The following is an 18,093-nucleotide window of genomic DNA, read 5'->3' as shown; positions in this document are numbered from 1 at the left end:
GCGGCAGCGGCCGTGCCGGGCCGTGTGTGTGCGGTGGGGGGCGCGCCCCGCGCATGGAGGCGATGCCGTGCCAGAGCCAGCGGCTCGGCCCGCGCCCGCACGACGAGGCCACGGCGGCCGGCGGCGGCACCCGGCTCATTCGCTTCGCGGAGCCCGGCGAGGACAGCGGCTGCCCCAGCCCGGACAACAGCAGCAGCAGCAGCAGCTCCAACGGCGTGGCGGCGGCGATCCCCGCCGGGGAGAGCGGCGCGGCGCCGCTCGGGCCGCAGCTGAAGCTGCTGCCCATGAACGACCAGCTGCGGGAGCTGCAGACCATCATCAGGGACAAGTGAGCGCCGGCGGGCCGCGGCGGAGGGAACCGCGTCTTGTGGGGGGGGAAGCAGAGGGAGGCTGCAGCCTTCGGAGGGGATGCGGGGTGGCCGCGGTGCCCGGTGGCGAGCCCGCGGGTTGCGGGGCCCTGCGGCAGTGCAGCCATGTCTGGTGACGTGCGGCCGCTCCGCCTCAGCGACCGGGGGCTTGGGCAGCCGCCCCGCCTCGGGGACAAAAGGCGGTGATTCGACGGGTCTTGGAACCCCTTACGGGTTTCCGCGTTATCTCCCGTACCTGGAGCTTGCTTCCGCATCATCATCACCTTGTAAAGGAGCATAAAGCGTGTGCGAGCCTCCACTGACTAGGTGCTGCATTGTGTTGGCAACCGGGTGCCCCCCTCCCTTCACACACGTTCGGTGAGCTCCTTGAAGGAGCAGGCTGCCCAAGGAATTGTGACCGCTCCATCCCCTGGCAGTGTTCAAGGCCAGGTTGAACGGGGCTTCAGCCTGGCCTTGAACACTGCCAGGGGATGGAGCGGTCACACAACCTGCTCTAGTGGAAGGTATGAAGATCGGGGTGACCGTGTCAAGGAAGATGTAAGAGCCAAGTCGTAGTCTGTACTTGAGGGGGTATATGGGGGGGGTTAACGATTGTGGGACAAGACTGGCCAGATAACAGCTCAAGAGGGCAGCCTGAGAGAGCTAGATTGGAGAGAAGTGGGACTAGCTGAAGTGAAAGTGAAGGAGCAGGGACTGGAACAATTTGGGCAAAAAACCCCACACTTCTGGAACACTAAGTTTGGAACAGTAAGTTTGGAATAGCATAAAGACTAGACCGTGGTGGGCTGGGAGGAATTAGGGAGAGGCAGTGTGAAGGAGGGAGGCAGACAAGGACGCTTTATTTAGGGCACATCACCTGAAAGGACACTGCCTCTTTTGAAGATGTTACGTGCCATCACTGTCACCAGGAGTCCTTGCTGCCACTATGCAGACATGAAGCTCTTGTTCCAGTTTTACACATCAAACTGGAGTGCAGAAACTGTGCCCCAGTGCTGAATACCCAGTGTAAGATAGTGAAGACTGAATGTTTTATAACGCCTTACATAGCATGTAAGTGTTGAAGGCTTCCCTCCCACTGGTCATGTCTGTAGCTTTTGAGTGTTCAGCACCTGGAAGGTGATACTACAAAGTACTGAATGTAGCAGGCAGCATATGAGAAGCTTAAGTAGTGGCCATCTATTGAAAGTGAAATTTGCCTACTGTGATGCAGGAACCACCAGCAGACACAGAGGTGTGAAATCAAGTTTATTTATAGGGTGGCCAGGTTCTGAATAGACCCTTCTCTTCCTGCAGCACGTTGGCTTTCTAACATCTGCAATAACTAACACATAGCACTGACATGGTTTTTCCCTTTGTTTCACTTCTGTCCATCTGCCTGGTCTCTGTCGGTATTTCTTGGTTCTAGAGGGCTTAATTTTCTAGGTACTATCTCTAATATAGCTTTATACAAAGGCAGTGTCTCAAAGGCAATATCTACATTAATTTTATTAGCTGACATAAGCATTCAAGGTCTGTCTGGCACCTTCCTTAGAAGTGGGCTAAGCAGAGAGAAGGAAGGAGAGGAACTCCAAATTCTGCTTGCTGATGGCCTGTAAAAGGTTTGGAGGTTAGTGAAAAGGAAATAGCATATAGCTTTAATATCTAGGCAACTACTAGCAGTGTAATTACTGTACCCAGGTAGGGTTTGTAATTATTCTTCTGTTATAAGTAGGTTTTGAACTCTTGCACATAGGTTTAATCAGTTTCTTGTTATAGTGAGTGAAGGCATCAGCTGATATTTTAACTTTGAAGATACTTCTGAGTTGCATCAGCTTCATTGCACAAGACTTTGGTAAGGGGAAGTACAGAATAAGTCTTGTAAATAATGCATTAGTCATAGCAGCTGCAGTGATCGCAAAGTGTGCTGGGCAGTGGAGATGGCACTGTCACTTTCCAGCTCCCTTCCCACCCAGGGAGGAAAACTGCGAACTGCTCAAAAGGCATGTGTAGGCTTTGGCTTTGTATGTAAGGACAACAGGGAAGCATTATTTCCATGTTCTGTCCCAGAACATCAGCTGCACCTCAGTAAATAAGAGACCTCAGACTGTCCTATTCCAGTACTGATCACTCAGAAAGATGCTATAAAGTGCTCAGCTGCAAGGAGTTAAAATCAAGAACAGGTGACACCAGAGCTGCCTTAATTCAAGGTGTGTGTGTGTGGAGGGGTTGCTACAGAAGATGGGTGCTGCAGGTGCAGCAATCATCTGAAAAGGGTAGATACGGAAAGGCAGGCTACTGTGAGGGGAGAGAAGCAGAAGTGGAGAAAAAACAGTTAATTTAGGACTATTGCTGAAAAGTAAGGAAGGGCTGGATACTCCCAGTGCAATGCAAGTTAGAATCAGGCATGCTTATGTGGAGCTAAGGATGATCAGGCAGATGCAGAATCAAAGAATAGTTTGGGTTGGAAAGGACTTTAAGATCATCCAGTTCCAACCCCCTGCCATGGGCAGGGACACCTCACTCTAAACCATGGCACCCAAGGCTCTGTCCAACCTGGCCTTGAACACTGCCAGGGATGGAGCATTCACAACTTCCTTGGGCAACCCATTCCAGTGCCTCACCACCCTAACTTCCTCCTTATATCCAATCTAAACTTCCCTAAGTTTAAACCCATTACCCCTTGTCCTGTCCCTACAGTCCCTAATGAAGAGTCCCTCCCCAGCATCCCTATAGCCCCCCTTCAGACACTGGAAGGCTGCTCTGAGGTCTCCATGCAGCCTTCTCTTCTCCAGGCTGAACAGCCCCAACTTTCTCAGCCTGTCTTCATACAGGAGGTGCTCCAGCCCCTGATCATCCTCGTGGCCTCCTCTGGACTTGTTCCAACAGTTCCATGTCCTTTTTATGTTGAAGACATCAGAACTGCACACAATGCTCCAGGTGAGGTCTCACGAGAGCAGAGGGGCAGGATCATCTCCTTCGACCTGCTGGTCACGCTCCTTTTGATGCAGCCCAGGATACAGAAGACCTCATGTACTCTTGTCTGTCATGTGAGCTGCTCAGAAAAGTGGAAAGCTCTTCCCTTGGTCCTGAGAGGATTCGGAGAAAGAAATCAAGGCCTTCCAGTTGGGAATACTGTCCAGGTTAAAAATGTGGCTGGTCATCATGTCCTGCGGGGGGTTCAGACAGCTGCCTGAGTCAGTAATGGCCATCTGATAGACTAAACTGACCATGTATTTCTTTGCTTCACTGAAGTTAACAAGAACTGTGTGCCAGAATGAGGAGATGGATGGGTGGATCACCTCGAGTGTACGTGGGTTTGCTCGTTTTCGCTCAGGCATGTTCACATCTCTGTCTAGCAAATGCTGAACGGGTGGGCAGATGCAGTTTGCACTCTGTCTTGGGAGTGAATTTTGAGTCATCTAATGGGATTTAAGTACTGAACATCTGGGGACAAAGTTACAGCCTCTTTCTGAGGAGGGTATGATCTCAAAGCAATTTCTGGCCTCCATAGGGCACAACCAGGGGCCTGGGAGCAGTAGTAATGCAGCTCTGTAACGTAGAGCTCTGGTTTCTATAGAAGCAAATTCTTTAGCTCAGATCTGTGGTGTCATTTTAACTCCTGATTTAGCAATAGACACGATTTAAATGTAGGCATTTAAAGGTTATTGTTACCTGTGATCATTCTGTTGTGTTCTGCAAAGGCTTCTTACTCCGTGGGGAACTGAGTGAACAATATAGACATGAAGGCAGTAAAGCAGTAGGACACACAGTCCTGACTGCTATAAAGAGTAGGATGATTCAGGAGTGTGTAACTCGCCTGCGATGAGTAAAGATGACTGCTGCAGGCAGGAAGGGTGGAATACCTTCCACATACCACCCCAGCCCAGGCACTGCAAAAAGTGAAATACTGAAGTACATCAAATACTGAGGTGCTGCAGGTAGAACCTGGTCCTGCTTCACCACTACATCATCAGCCCGGAATGGCAGCAGTTTGCCCAATGTCTCAAGTTTTCTTAGAAAAAACATTTACAAATTCTGTTTAGGGAAGCAGCTTTTTTCAGTCTTGCCTGCACAGTGCCCTGGGTGTCCCTCGAAGTTCCTCTGTAAGGTAACTGGAGAAACGGGTATTGCTGAAGTGCATCAGACCACAAACCCTCAGAGCCTACAGCTGCATTAGTGGTTGTGACTAGTACCAAGTGCTATAGCTGGAATAAACCCCGTAGTTGGCTTGTATTACAGTACATTCCCCAAACCATTCCTTTTCACCTCTTAAGACACACGCATGGCTTTAACTGTACATTAGCCAGGCTTCTGTGCCTTCCGAAACAAAATGAAACTCATTTATATTGTGTAATGTCATGTTCGTGCTGTTAACTGTGTGCTACGTAGGTTTTAATGCCTTGGATTTTTTAGGTGTTGTCTTATTGCTTGATGAAGAAACTGAAGAAGTTTCTGGCCTGCCATTGTTATTTTCTGTCCTTGTACCTGGTGTTGAACAGTTGCAGTGTTTTCACATAAACCTTTTTTTCTGGCCCCTAGTAATTCTCTCATGCTGTGGGGTTTGAAATCTGGTCCCAGCTGGCGGTGAACAAGAGGTCTGTCATTTTCAGTATTGCTGTTATTTGCCTGTCATTTTTGTGTACTGTTGTTTCCTATTGTCCTCCTCCCTGCAAAACCCAACCATAACTGAGTAAGTTCACAGTTCAGTGAACTGTGCATCAAAACATCTGTGTCTCTCTGGACAGAGGAGTTAATTTAAAGCCTAGTAATCTGTATTAATAACTCGCAGTATTCACTCTAAGCATACATCACTTGGCAGTCAAAACCGCAGTCCTGGTGATGCTGGGTTTGTCTTGCCACAGTCAGAAATAAGCAAACAGCTTGATTTTCACTCACATAAACATAAGATGCTGCAGAATCCTGGGGATCTAATGCAGAACTCTTTTTATAGTGTTTAAGGAGACATCCAGAGTCTCATGGCTGCAAAACAAGAGAGGGGTATGCCTGCACTGGTTAATAGGAAATGTTACGTACAAGTACCTGCTTAAGGTATTGGTGCTTTGTGTGTGTTTTTAAGGCCAGCATGCTGTGAGTGTTGGCTCCTTCCTTGGAAATTTGTCCTGCTGTTGTGTAGTGAGAGTTGGTCTTGACATGGGAAGTGAGGTGTTAACAACTGCTTTTAACATTCAGGCCTTCACCACATAACAGGAGGAAGTGAGCTTACTCTGTCCTCTGAAGGGTTCAAAAGCTGCACCATCACAACAGCAAAGGTTGCACCCAAGCTAATAAACCAGCAGGGATGTGTTTTCATGGGAATGCTCATTAATCCCTGCTTGTTTTGGTCTCAAGTTCACTAATCTAATCACACAATGAGGGAGTTCCAGATAAGATAAGGGGAAGTTTAGATTGGATATAAGGAAGAAATTCTTTCCTGTTAGGGTGGTGAGGCACTGGAATGGGTTGCCCAGGGAGGTTGTGAATGCTTCATCCCTGGCACTGTTCAAGACCAGGTTGAACGAGGCCTTGGGTGATATGATTTAGTGTAAGGTGTCCCTGCCCACGGCAGGGGGGTTGGAACTGGATGATCTTAAGGTCCTTTCCAACCCTGATTATTCTATGATTCTAAGATAGGGTATGTATCCTGCTTATCACTTGTGATAACTCTGCTTCAGGGATGTGCACTGTTACTGTCCTGTGGGTGCTGACTGACCCACACAAGAGCAGCTGGAGCAAAGCTCTATGGCTCAGAGCTGTGGAGACTGCCAGATTGGTGCACACCTGATCTTGAGAGGTGTGTTGGAACCGAGCTGTAATGCTAATACAATGGAAAGCATACACATTATCATCCTCATATTTTCATGCTGTAATTGCTGCTGGTGTAGGGCAGCAATGTTGGCAGTACTAAGAGGCAAACTCCAGTGTTAGCTCACTGCATCTCAGTCTTCACCACCAAATAGGAAACCCATGAAGCAGAATCTCTGTGGGAGAAATGTTGTATACAGCAGGAGACTTTTCTCTGAACTGCCTTTAGAATACACTGTCCTGGAATTCTTGTTATATTTAAGCAGTGTTCTTAAAATTATTCCCCAAGGTAAAATATAAATTATTACCTTTTCCAGGAAATCCAGTAGAGGAGACTTCGTATTTTCTGCTGATCGCCTGGTAGGTGAAGAATTCCCTCTTCGTGGTGTCGTACTTTGTAACTCTTCCATAAAATGGGTCTTTCAGGACGGAATAAACGACAGCAACTTTTCTACACAGGAAATTGCTCTCTGACAACAACTTTCCGTACAGGGACTGCTGTTCTCTGTTCATCTCAAAGGGTTCCAGAAACGATGTTGTTACCAAACACAGCTACGTCAGGTCAGAGAGCAGCAGTAACGAGAGTACTCTAAAAACAGATGCACGGAGGCTGGACATAATTCAATTTTACTTTGAAATTGTACTTTTGATGTTATGAACAGAGCTGTACAATTGCTTACAGTGTAGATGTTAACAATTGCTTGCATGCAGAAGTGCCTCCTGGTGCTTGTGGTGTATTAGATTAGTAGCTCTGGGTGCTTCCACTCTGGGGGCTGCTTTTTAGACATATGGTAGTTACTAACAGGGACAGAGGACTTCGAAGTTCTCACACGTTGTAGTAAGTCAGAACAAAGACTGCTGGGAATGGAACATTTACCGTATTTAAGGTACATGCTTAAAGAGAACCACAGCACTCACACCCACACTTGTACTTCCTCGTGTTCTTAAGGGTGTTTGCAAATCCACATCGCTAACAATGAAAGCCTGTTCCTCTCTAACAAACATGAGTCCAGAGACTGTTCAGTTACCAGCACCATTTGCTACAGGCAGGTTTCCTGTGGTGAGCCAGTCTTAATCCTTGCCTGATCTATGCTTGCTCAGGACTTAGCTATGCCCACAGCCTCCAACTGTGCATGCAGTGCTTTTTATCTTGGCAGCTTTTCCACTTCCCCCCCGCCCCTTCTGATCTGCACCCTGTGAGGGTGCAGGTGCTTGGCAGAGCATCCCATAGTAACCACAGCTGGCGGACGCCAGAAGAAGAAGGTGCTAAAGAGATTTCTAAGATCTGCTGAACTTCTCTTTGGGCACTCAGTGGTGCGTTTACATTGCTGCAGGTTCTGTGGCTGTTCTGGCAGCCCCACTGCAGCTCACAGAAATGGGGATGTGAAGACAGACCCAAGAGCCTCGCTGATGGGAGCTGGGGCAGGGTGTGTTTTCCCTTTTTTCCACTAGTGTTTTGTGTCGGCAAAGTGAAGCTGCATTGGTGCTTCACTCTTTTGTTGAGAAAAACCTGTCTGTGATGCCTGTACCTGCCAGACAGAAATAAAGTCAGTTTTGTGCCTGGTGATGAGCCACCCCCTTCCCTCGGTTCTGTTTTGTAATGCCTTCTTTGGATTTGTGGTCAAAACAGGCATCACCCCAAAAAGGTCTCTAAATTCAGCCCGTAACTATTAATTCAAGAGACCCTTCAGGCTGTTAGGGGTTCACCTAGTACTATGTAACACTCACTAACATTTAGCATCTTATCTCCATTGATAACAAATCCCTTTAAGGTGAATGATCCCTTTGATTCTACAGATCAGACTTGTGGTTGAAGAGGGACTGAATCAACTGCCTTACACAGAATGCACCGTGACCACTCCAACAGGTATGTGGGGGATTACCCTGCCCATGGGTAGCACTGTAAGTGGAAACTTAACTAATATAAAACCATATGGGACCATTACAAGAATCATACAATATCTTGAGTTGGAAGGGTCCCAAAAGTCCAACTCCCTGCTCCTAAAACTGAACTATGTAAGAGCATCATCCTGACACTCCTTGAACTCAGCCAGGCTTGGTGCCCTGAGCACTTCCCTGTGGAGCCTGAGGCTGAAACAGTTTAACATCCAGGGTAGAGAACAGAGTTAAGGTCCCTCCTGGTATTTTAAAAGCACTTACCAGGCTTCTTAAGGGACTTTCTGTTTTCCTTTATTTGGCATAGCATCATTTAAGATAAATACCGAACACCTGAGTTATAAACCACACCCCTGGAAGGCAACACTTCTGTGCCACCTTTCTAGTGTGACTTTTAAAGATAAAAACAGCACAAGTTCTTTACCAGTTCCAGTATGGGCTCTGTTCCATTGCCTGCGTGGGCTGCAGGATGGAGCTCGCTTCATCCCGCCTAGGGAGCTCGCTGCTGTCCCGCGGGCATTCAGAGGAGCTCAGTTCCATTCCCATCACGGTCACGTAAAACAGCATCCTGCAGAGGGGCATTGAGATGGGGCAGAAGGAGCAATTGCTGCCATTAACATCTGCTTTTCTTTCTTTCTTCTCACAGGACACAAGTATGAAGGAGTCAGATTTGAAAAGGGAAACTGTGGAGTCAGCATAATGAGAAGTGGTAGGCAGCTTCTGGTTGCTTAATGAGATGAATTAAATGTTTTGGAAGCCTGTAAGCAACTTCCTTTCAAAACCGTGCAACAGCACTTCTCTACAGCAAGGGTCTACCCAAACCCACCAGCAGTTCCTGCTTCTTAGGTATCCTTGATCCCAGAGCATCAAGCAGTGTCTGTCATTAACTTCTTAGGAGAGAAACAGCTGCCACAGATCTCACCTGGCCTCTTCTCTATCAGCTGTTCACTGTGAGAGGCCAGGCCAAGTGTCCTGTGTGCTCCAACCACTGCAGCTCAGGGACAGGGCTCCAAATGAACCATGCTCAGGGTTATTCTGCCCAATGCTGCAGGGGCCTTTGTGTCTGGGATGTAAAATCCAGTGGCCCCACAGCTTCCTGCACTGCATCCTGCACCGGGGCGTCTCTGGGCAGAGCTCAAAGACGCTCTCCAAACCCCACGTTTGTTCTGACGTTTCCTTTGAGGGCTCAGTGCTGCTGTGTGTGAACACTGACACCCAGGAGAGGAGTGACACCGAGCAGAGTCTGTCTCTGCCCAGACAGAGAGAAAAGAGCTTCAGGTGGCTCTGACACCTGGAATGGGAGGGGGAGAATCTCTGTTGTGAGCAGTACAGCACTGCAGGGTCTGCTCAATCGTAGCCTCATGCAATTGTGCCCTTTCTTAGCGTGTGACAATTTGTTGTTGGCTTTTGGTGCTGCTCCTTTTAGGAGAGGCAATGGAACAAGGATTACGAGACTGCTGCAGATCGATCCGCATTGGGAAGATCCTGATACAGAGCGACGAGGAGACGCAGAGAGCCAAAGTGTACTACGCCAAGTTCCCACCAGACATCTACAGAAGAAAGGTTCTGCTCATGTACCCAATACTCAGTGAGTGTCTGTTTCGTGCAGTTCGACTCATCCGGACAGGGAGGACGTGGAATTGAAAGGGAAATTGCCAAATTTCAGGGGCTTTGATTAGGTTTTTCCCTTGGTTTAGGTGCCATAGCAGGGAATTGGTCAGGCTGTGCCAGAATACGTGTTAGCCAGCCTGCACCAGCATGAATGCAGAGCAGATCACCTGGGCACGCCTGTGTTTGTGAGAAAGGCTGCAGCATTAAGACTTGCTATCAATTTAACTTCTTAATATGTGCCATGAGAAAAGACTCAAACCGTATTTTTCTCATGCTGTTAAAAGACATTTTTGGATTAGTATTAGAATCCTAGAAGTAAATTACTTTAGAATTAAATACAGTTAATACTACCAAAAAACCCATAATCTGGTAAGTGTGGTGAGGAGTTCGTCAGGATGAAGTAACTTTTCCAGGGTAAGATTTAATTCTGGTTCTACACATGGAGCTCTTAATTGCTATTTTACTATTTTAGATGAGCTTTCTTGCCTCGGGGCTTTAATCAAATCCACTGACTTCAGTGCTCAAACCCAGCAGAGCTGTTTCAGAGCTGGGAGAAAGTTCCTTCTTCAGGATACCAAAGCCTTCTACAGTTAATACATGCAGAGGCGATAGTTCTGCAGTGGGAAAGGACGGTGTTGTCATTCAGTCACACCCCAGTGTGAGCACGGATGTCCTCTGGTGGCTGAGGACAAGTTCTCCAACAAGGGGAGAGGGGAGATATTAAACAGATCATTGTTTCCCCTTTCAGGTACTGGCAATACTGTCATTGAGGCTGTCAAAGTTCTTGTAGAACATGGCGTACAACCAAGCGTCATTATCCTGCTCAGCCTGTTCTCCACACCTCATGGTGAGTTGAGGGCTGTGAGCGGGACAGGAGCAGGCACAGGTACCTGTAATGGGGAGTTAGCTCAGCGAGTGCTTGGGGCAGTGGTGCAGAGCTGCTCCTTTGCTGGCAGCGGCAGCGCTTTGTTGCTCACCTCGTTTTGGCCGAGTTTAAGAGCAAGCAGTGAAGCGTGTGGGGCGGGAAGGGAAAAGCCCGTTACACCTAATGGCAAAACTGCAGATGGTAAAGTATTCCTCAGAGCAGGAACGTGCAGTGCTGCCAGGGCATGGAATGCTTCAATGGCTGCCTGAGCAATGCCTGTCCTGCTAGCCTCAGGACTGGCAGCCACGGGTGGTGCTGAGTTGGTGTGTACATGAAACTACAGAGCTGTGTCTGTGTGCTGAAGGTCTTAACGTGTAAAGGGGGATCCCCAAAGGGGAACCCCTGTGTCTGTGAAATAGAAAAATAGATCTGTGTTGTTTTAAGCATAGGCCAGGGCAGAATTCACTGTCAAAAACGCCACTGAACTGCAGAGTTATTCTCCTGTCACCACTGTGGTGATTGCATTGGGAGTATAAGGGCGTGGTAATGAGATAAAACAAGTCAGAAACCCCCCAAAAAGCAATGCAGTAACTTCAGGAAGTTTTTCCTCATAGACAGTCAGCTAAGGCAGAAACACGCAGTGGAGGTGGAGGAACAGAGCCCGACTTACCTGTGCAGGAGGTCTGCTAATCACGGTTTAACTTGTGGCCACAGTGCTGCATTAATTATTGCCTCTGTCCTCTCTCAAAAGGTGCCAAATCCATCATCCAGGAATTCCCAGAGATCACCATTCTAACGACAGAAGTTCATCCCGTTGCACCAACACACTTTGGACAGAAGTATTTTGGAACAGACTGACGGAACACACGGATGTGACTCTATGATGTTACAACAGGTTTTTTTTTTCTACATTTTGTTATTGGTTGAGGGCATGTTTTAAAATGTTTTTGGCCAAAGGGGGAAATATTTGACTTAGGTCAGTTCTGGTTTACTGCCTGAACACGGAGTCAGGTTCAGTAACAAAGCACTCTGTCATGACAAAGTCAAGCATCTCAACACTGGGGTTGTATAAAGTGCTACACTCTCTGCTTTAACTTATTTATTCTATAGCCTGTCTTGTGGCTGCTTGCACAAGCAAAATAAAACAACTCAATCAGGGTGTGTGCTTCATTTCTAGTGCTCACAGTTAGATCACTCCGGGTCAGCTGGTGTGGCTGTTCCCAACGCTTCCAGAACAGGGTGTGCTGGGAACTCCATGGCATTCTTAGCAGCCACACCAAAGCTTAGGCAGAATCTTGCCTTGAGATGATGGCCCAGAACTCAAGAGAGGACTCTGAATTCTGCTCTGGAACTCAGCTTTTAGCTCCGTTTGCAGACAACAGGGCTTAGGGCTTACAGCCAACAGACAGATAGGGTGCTGGTGGCTCTGTGCCCTTCAGAAAGACTCAGTGTAGTAATCATATGGATCAGATTAAACAGGAACCTGCAGCCAAATTCTGTCTTGGCTTTAAATCCCCTGGCACTGAGGACACAACAACTGGCTCGTGTCTTACCTTACTATAACTTACACTTTATGTATCAAGACAATATAATCCATTCATAGATTTGAATACAGCCATAGGGTAGGAAGTGCAGGAATGCAGAACATCACCACCACCAGAGTACTTCATACCTTGCCAGGAGAGTGGAATGCAATGGGCTGGGCTGCCCCAGCCAACACCCTGTAGGACCAGGGGCAGCACTTGGTGAATCCTGGTTTAGACACAAATAAAGAACCTTCCCCACTCCAAGCAGTGATTTGAGTTAATCAGAGCTGTGTAAGAGAAACAACCACATACAAGTATAATAAATTGGCCAAAAGTGGGTTTAATGCAGCCCTTGCCTGCAGTGCAGCACAAAGCGTGCAGGCTCTCTTGTATAAACCGTAATAGAAAATGACGGCAGACCACAGAGGATATTAACCTGTAGAAACCATACGAACACCAGGAGAACACAAGTGGAACGCACACAAAGCATAACAACAGCAATGTTTGTCAGACAGTAAAAACGAGTATCCAAAGCTTTTGTAAAAACCCATTTGATATCAAAAGTCTCAATGTCGGCAGCAGCATTAAACTGAACCCAACTCATGTCAGCAGCGGAGCCGTTGTGACACTTCCCAGTAAATCAAAGAGCGAGGAATTGGTATGAAACAGCACGGCTGAGAGTGGCACATCCCGGGCTGCTGCACATCTGAAAACCTCCCACAGAAAAATAAATAACACTATTTTAAGCAGCAGGAAAGCATCACCACCTTGCGGGCTGGTCTCTGAAATGTAAACGTAGGGTTTCTCTCACAAGGCTGACATTCCAAACGGGAGTTAGGAAAGGAAAAAGTAACCTTTTTAGGGAAGAGAGAAAAGCAACATGGGCAGATGGACCCCACTGCCATGTGCAAAGCCGAGCCTGAGCAAGGAGAACCGCAGACCCACACCTGCCATTCAGGTTAGGTACAAATAACATACAGGGCACAAGTGCTCGAAGTGACAGCCACTCACCTGCACAGGGTCCAAAACCACCTCAGATAGCTGAAAACTGGCAATATTTTAGCTGATATATTCAGGAGGAAGAGGAAGGACTCAGAGAAGGACAGAAGAACAAGAATAAAGCTGCGTGACAGCGGGTATGATCTGGGAGTTCATCACTAGGAAAGGAAATCAAGCATTAGCAGGAACAGCACCAGCAGTGCTCTTGCGGAGCTCCAACAGACCAGTGCCTCTAATGAACCCCACTCTGCAGGGAAACACTGTTAACTGGTGGCTTCAGAATGAGTTTGTAAGTTTCTGTAACAAACCTCAACCTGACAGAACTGCAAAGATCTCAGAATCAAGGTATTTTCAAGTACTATGGATGAACTTCAACACCTGGTACCACACAAGTCACCAAACAAAGAATGTGACCCCTTGAGTTACTTAATTGTGGCTTACTAAGGTCAGCAGCGCCTCCTTCACCTGCTGATGGAAGGCTCCTGTGATGGAGCCAGCTCTGCAAGCAGTGAATGTGCTCTGCTGGCACGAGGACTGTGTGGAGGCAGCAGGTCCCTGAACCCACCTCAGTGCACTGCCCCTTAGTTCTGACTTTGGGGAAGAAACAGTAAATTCTTTTTAACACCCCCCACCCCCCCCCAACACTTACATTCATATTATGCTTCAGACTTCATGTAGCAGGTTTGGTAACTACCACTAGGTTGTGCTTTCAGTCCACATCAGCACACGGAGCTAACAACTACTGCTAGGCTACAGAGTCTGCTGGTTTGCTCCAGGAAGTAAACATTCATCCCTGCAGTGCTGCTGGGAAGCTTCCTGGTTCTCATGGCTACCTGCACTAGGTACAGCCCACTAAAACCACACAGGACTGCTTCCTCTGCAATGGAATATAAGGATATTCTACTCCAAAACCACACTGTACCAACCCAGCAAGAGACAACGCAGAACAGCAGTGCAGTGCAGCTTATGGACCTCCTCATTCCCTGGACAGGACTCGCTGGCCAAGAAGGGGACTTACCCACCCAATACTATCCATGGAAACATCAATGTGATGTTTTGTGCTTATTTAAGAGTTCAGTGTACCTGAATGTACATGGGTGAGAAGGGGGAGGGCAGGAGGTGGTCACTGGGGGTTGGTCACTTGGGAGCATTATTCTGGAGTACAGGGATGGGATGGTGGCAGCACAGCAGAACCCAGCGAGAGCGTTTGTTCCTCACTCAGACACATCCCTGCAGAACAGCTGCTCACAGCAAGTCCTCACACAAAGGACACAAAATGGATTTGTAAAATGCTGCAATACAACCCAAACAGGCCACAGGCAAGGCAGAACCGTCTGCACTTGGCCTGAACTCCAACTCCAATGTGTATTCATTCATTACCTGCAGCAGTGACTACAGCCAGCCTGAGGAATTCCTGTTTTCCAGTGCATTTACCAGGCATAACTGACAGAACTTTACACATCCTGCATTTATCACATGCTTTGTAAGCAGCTTTCTTTCAGAAGCCAAGGAAACAAAAAACTCCATTTACAAAGTAAAAGGCAGTCCAGCTTTAAAAGCACGGGTAGCAGGGGGTGCAGTCAATACTGCTGCCTGTACACTGCCCACATCCCTGTTTATACAGCCTTTTCAAAGGTTAGAAACACCAACTGCAAGAAGCACACGCCACCCGCAATTGTGTCTATGGCATCAGCAGGTTTCCCACATGCTCTTCTGCCTCATTTTGACACTTTTGCATTTGTTTCCTGGCTCATTCTGGAGCTTTCAAACCCCGATGTGTGACTGTTGATGTGAAGCAGTTCTGAAGCTCTCAAACTATTTATTGTTTCTACCTGGACCAAGTGAGACGGAGCTGCTGTTAAGGAAGGGGAAAATCAGCCATAACTAATTGCAAATAATGTTTCTAAGTCACTTGGAAACCTTTAAAGCTGTTTCTAACTCTGAGCAGGAGAGCTGTGTTATCATAAAGACATCTGCTTTAATAAGACAAAAACGGATCCTCTACTACCTGCTGAGCAGTGCTGCAGCCAGCAGGCAGGGATGCTGCCTGCACATCTTCTAGGCAGCTCTTGTGCTGCTGCTGCCTGGCAGAGACACAGCACTGGAACAATGACATGGCCGTGACCAGAACCAAATCCAGCCAGGGCACAAGAACCTGCTCAGAGAATCCACATGGCTTCAGACACAGCTCATACTCCTACCTTAAAATCGCACTTCAGCTGACAGAATGAAACGGGAGGTCACCAGATCATCTTCCTGTTTCTGTATACGAGGAACTGAGTTTTAAAAGGCACAAATGGCACCTCTGTGGGTGCTAAATTCCTGCACATTTCCTACTGTGTTTAGCTGCCATCCTCCTCTCACCAGCCCCCTCCAGAACATGTTTTGCTGGCAATGAGGTGATTATTTCTACTGCACCTTTCATCAAACACAGCTTAGGGTACTCCATGAGATTAACGTTAGAAATGCAGGTTTAGTCTGATGGGAAAAGCAGTTTCAGCACTCAACAGCCATTTGACAGAAACACCCATCAGATGTGGTTAGAGGGGCTGAAACAGGAACATCCAGATTGCTCCCTGTGGCTCTGAGAAGTCAGCATCACCTACACTCAGCCTGGGTGAGCCTGTCCTGAACTGATGTACTGAGGTCGCTGCCTGCCCTATACCCAATTACAGAGGCTGATGTGCAAAATACCTGTGGTTCAGGGCATGGTTTACACCAGGTAGTTAAACATCCACTCCTATGGACAGAAAACCTGCAAGACTCTCCTGCCTCATAAACACACTTCCCCCAGTAGCAGTAGCAAACAGGAAAAGGGCTCAGTGCCTTTGTCACCAAACAGATACTTATCAGGTAATTTCTCCTGACATGCACAACCACTGCTGCAGTCACTGTCAACACAATGAGCTGATAAACACAAAACCTAGATAGAAAATGGGAACAAATGATCCTAAAGGCAGTCTACTGATACGTTAAGCATGCACCTAATTCACAGGAGTGATGGAGCTGCCAGCTCTGAATCATGCAAATAAAAAAACCTCAGGTGTAGAGAAACGTGGGTAATCCTGCAGCAAATCTTCAGTTCCAGTCCACAGACTAAACCCAATGGTACATCCCTGACTGCAAATGGAGCCAAAGGAAGAAAAAACCCAACAACCTCAGTGTTAAAACCCCTTCAAACCACCAACCAGCCCATGGACGTAGGGAGAAGTTGGAAAACATTCAACGTAACCATTGGCTCTTTGGCAGTACGGGACTAAAACCACCCTCGTGAGGCGTAAACTCCAGACTCTGCTGCTGGGGCGAAGCTCTCAGTGCATTTCTAACTCACACGTTTAGAATTTCCACCTTCCCCTGACTCCACAAACACACAAATGTCCATCAAACACTGGTCCAGGGATGAGCTGGTATTGCAGCCCTAGGAATTAACACCAACTCTACTGTCCACAGTTCCCTTTTGCATTTTAGGTGCCTGCAAGTAGGACTGGGCGCAAAGGACGCTAGAACTCGAACTCCAAGACAATTACAGCCTCCTATGGCCACAGTATTCTTGAATCTCGATCCTGGCAATGTGCTCTATTTTCATGCACAGCTGCACATGTATAATGCATGTTCAGCACTTTGTCTTTCAACACCCTTAGCTCCAACTGTCAATTTAGTGCCAAGTTTCAGTGGGTCTGTCTCTCACGGAGCTGAACTGACTCAGAACTTTAAACGTGTCAGAAAATGCCACTTGTCAGAGCAGGCTGGAGAATCAGTCTCACGATAAACACCATCCCCAAGAATATTATGGCTTCAAAGAACCTCAAGAACTCGAGTCCCTGATGTCTGCAAAACGGAAAGGCCTTTGAACTGCACTCAGGTCAGTATTTGTACACCTACTGTGAATAAAAAATATAGAGTATTTATAAAATAAAGAGCAGGCCAAAGCTGATCGGCCACAATCACTCTATAAAAGTGTTCTGTTCACTCCGTAACTTAAAACTTAGAAAGCCTTGAGACATCTGGATGGCAGGATTCCTGGAGAAGCACTCTGGAATGCAGATTCCAATCGGATGATGCTCCATGATGTTTTCTCATCCTGAAGATCCACTTGTTTTCTGCCCCTCAGAACTGAAGTCCCGGCCAAGAGAAGGGATGCTGACTCCTGAGAGGGAAGCTGGAACATACATACAGAAAATGTGCAGCTGTAAGCGCTGACCCGATGGGCACTGGGAGATGTCTCATCTATACTGGGACATTTCCATGCCATGTGGAATGACAGGGAAACTGCTGGGGTTTCAGTGCCTCCACAGAATGGCACCATTCAATCCCCACTACCTACATTAAAAATACTTTGTTTTTTTTTCTCCCAGTGGAAGAAAATGGAATCACATCTACAATATGCAAGAAGCCCATTAGGAAAAATGTGGGGTTGCCCAATTGGTGTGCCGGGCTGGGCAGTGGAGTACAGCACACTGCCACACAGTGCAGTTATTCAACAGCCCCAGGAAGGAGACGGGAAGATTCCCTGACTGTTCCATCTCCTGCGAGCAGAGCAGCAGAGGAAACTCCCTGAACCTCCACTGGGACTGAAACTTCCAGTCACACCGCACCAGGAAAACATTTCCTGGAGAGTGAGGTGGACACAGCCTGTGGCTCACTGCCCAGCATGTGTGCAGGGCATCACCCCGCTGTTAGGAAAGCCAGGACCGATTACAGAGCAGTGAACACTCTGGTAGAGCATCTTTCCCAAACTGTGTCATCTGTTCCTGTACCAAAGCTTCTCCTCAGTGAATAAATAAATACATTAATTATAAGAGTAGCATTACAAGTTACTGCCATTTATTCCTAACTGTTGGCTGTTCACAGCTTCGGTTTCTTTCAGGACTGTATCTGCAACTTCCCACACTCTTCATGAATCACTGAACAGATTTCCAAGTGGCAAGAGTCGCTCCTGCCATGTTTACCAGAGCAGCTGCCAGGCTTGCATCCTCCCCTGCAAACAGAGCTGCTGGCTCTTGTGTTCACTGTGTCAACAGCCAGCACAGGCCTCCAGGAGAGACAC

General features: G+C 47.6%; 2 protein-coding genes across 3 annotated transcripts in view; one reads left to right on the top strand and one right to left on the bottom strand.

Moving 5' to 3' along the window:
* Positions 1-11: 11 nt before the first annotated feature.
* Positions 12-11,679, top strand: LOC134174805 (uracil phosphoribosyltransferase homolog). Its single transcript, XM_062640067.1, has 7 exons — positions 12-328; positions 6,467-6,509; positions 7,947-8,016; positions 8,692-8,754; positions 9,472-9,633; positions 10,405-10,503; positions 11,273-11,679. The coding sequence occupies exons 1-7, from the start codon at positions 54-56 to the stop codon at positions 11,377-11,379; spliced, it is 819 nt and encodes a 272-aa protein (XP_062496051.1). The 5' UTR covers positions 12-53; the 3' UTR covers positions 11,380-11,679.
* A 688-nt stretch (positions 11,680-12,367) lies between these two features.
* The window catches only part of ZDHHC15 (zinc finger DHHC-type palmitoyltransferase 15), a 103,255-nt gene continuing 97,529 nt past the window's right edge, over positions 12,368-18,093 (bottom strand). For both annotated transcript variants that reach the window (XM_062640066.1, XM_062640065.1), the window contains exon 12: positions 12,368-17,205. The gene's annotated coding sequence lies outside the window, so the exon portion shown is untranslated. The remainder of the gene's footprint in view (positions 17,206-18,093) is intronic.

Source organism: Pezoporus occidentalis, unplaced genomic scaffold (assembly GCF_034315485.1).
Source record: "Pezoporus occidentalis ecotype Australia unplaced genomic scaffold, CSIRO_AGI_Poc_V1 ctg63, whole genome shotgun sequence".
Taxonomy (NCBI): domain Eukaryota; kingdom Metazoa; phylum Chordata; class Aves; order Psittaciformes; family Psittacidae; genus Pezoporus; species Pezoporus occidentalis.
The sequence above is the reverse complement of the archived record's forward strand: the minus strand, read 5'-3'. Positions and strand labels throughout refer to the sequence as shown.